General features: G+C 44.5%; 1 protein-coding gene across 1 annotated transcript; it reads left to right on the top strand.

Annotated features, from left to right (window-relative positions):
• Positions 1 to 553: 553 nt before the first annotated feature.
• On the top strand, positions 554 to 1253 carry LOC102759413 (plasminogen activator inhibitor 1 RNA-binding protein; the record flags this gene model as incomplete). The annotated part of the gene is made up of 1 exon (XM_006773304.2): positions 554 to 1253. A coding segment is annotated over exon 1 (618 nt), but the record flags the coding sequence as incomplete, so codon positions are not given.
• Positions 1254 to 1257: the final 4 nt, after the last annotated feature.

The raw sequence follows: 1257 nt of genomic DNA, 5'->3' as shown, positions 1-1257 counted from the left end.
TGTATAAATATATCGAATTGATTTTCCTGGGACTTCTTAACTATTCAGCTATAAATTCACATTTCAGTAATGTACACCTCCCACAATGAACTCAGATGGCTTGTATACCATGTTTTCCACTGGACATATATTTTTTTAAATTATATCATGATTTTTGCACTATTAGAAAATGAGTTCTGTAGCTATATACTTTGATGTTTGCAATTGCCACAAATGCACTTACTGTTAGGTCTGGCTAAAAGACTCAAGAACACTTAGTGTTTAGTTTATAGTTGCTCAAGAAAACACATGCATTAAACTGTCCAAATCAAAACTGAAGCCAATGAAATTACAGCTATTCCTGAACTAATACTTTGTACTTTTTGTTTAAAAGTATGTATCTCCCAAAATGCTAATGTCTCCCAAAATACTAAAATCTGTTTTTGTTATCTTGGGAGAGATGATAACAGTATGTGTGACCTTGGACAAGTCAATTTTTTATTTATGAAATCAGAAACTTAAACCAGATATCTTTTCCAGATCTAAAATTCTATACCTCTAAAAATGAATGTTTTGGGGGAAGAGCTGAAGCAGGCGCTCCTGGCTCGGCGCGGCCCGCTGCAATCCGTGGAGGAACGCGCCGCCGAGCCACCATCATGCCTGGGCATTTACAGGAAGGCTTCGGCTGCGTGGTCACCAACCGATTCGACCAGTTATTTGACGACGAATCGGACCCTTTCGAGGTGTTGAAGGCAGCAGAGAACAAGAAAAAAGAAGCCGGCGGGGGCGGTGTTGGGGGCCCTGGGGCTAAGAGCGCAGCTCAGGCCGCAGCCCAGAACAACTCCAATGCGGCAGGCAAACAGCTGCGTAAAGAGTCCCAGAAAGAACGCAAGAACCCGCTGCCGTCCAACGCCGGCGTGGCTGACAAGAAAGAAGAGACGCAGCCGCCCGTGGCGCTTAAGAAAGAAGGAATAAGGCGTGTTGGAAGAAGACCTGATCAACAACTTCAGGGTGAAGGGAAAATAATTGATAGGAGACCAGAACGGCGACCACCTCGGGAAAGACGATTTGAAAAGCCACTTGAAGAAAAGGGTGAAGGAGGAGAATTTTCAGTTGATAGACCGATTATTGACCGGCCTATCCGAGGCCGTGGTGGTCTTGGAAGAGGTCGAGGAGGACGTGGACGCGGAATGGGCCGAAGAGATGGATTCGACTCTCGTGGCAAACGTGAATTTGATAGGCATAGTGGAAGTGATAGATCTTCTTTCTCAATTTACA

This window comes from Myotis davidii, unplaced genomic scaffold, assembly GCF_000327345.1.
Source record: "Myotis davidii unplaced genomic scaffold, ASM32734v1 scaffold3727, whole genome shotgun sequence".
In the NCBI taxonomy this organism is placed as follows: domain Eukaryota; kingdom Metazoa; phylum Chordata; class Mammalia; order Chiroptera; family Vespertilionidae; genus Myotis; species Myotis davidii.
The sequence above is the reverse complement of the archived record's forward strand: the minus strand, read 5'-3'. Positions and strand labels throughout refer to the sequence as shown.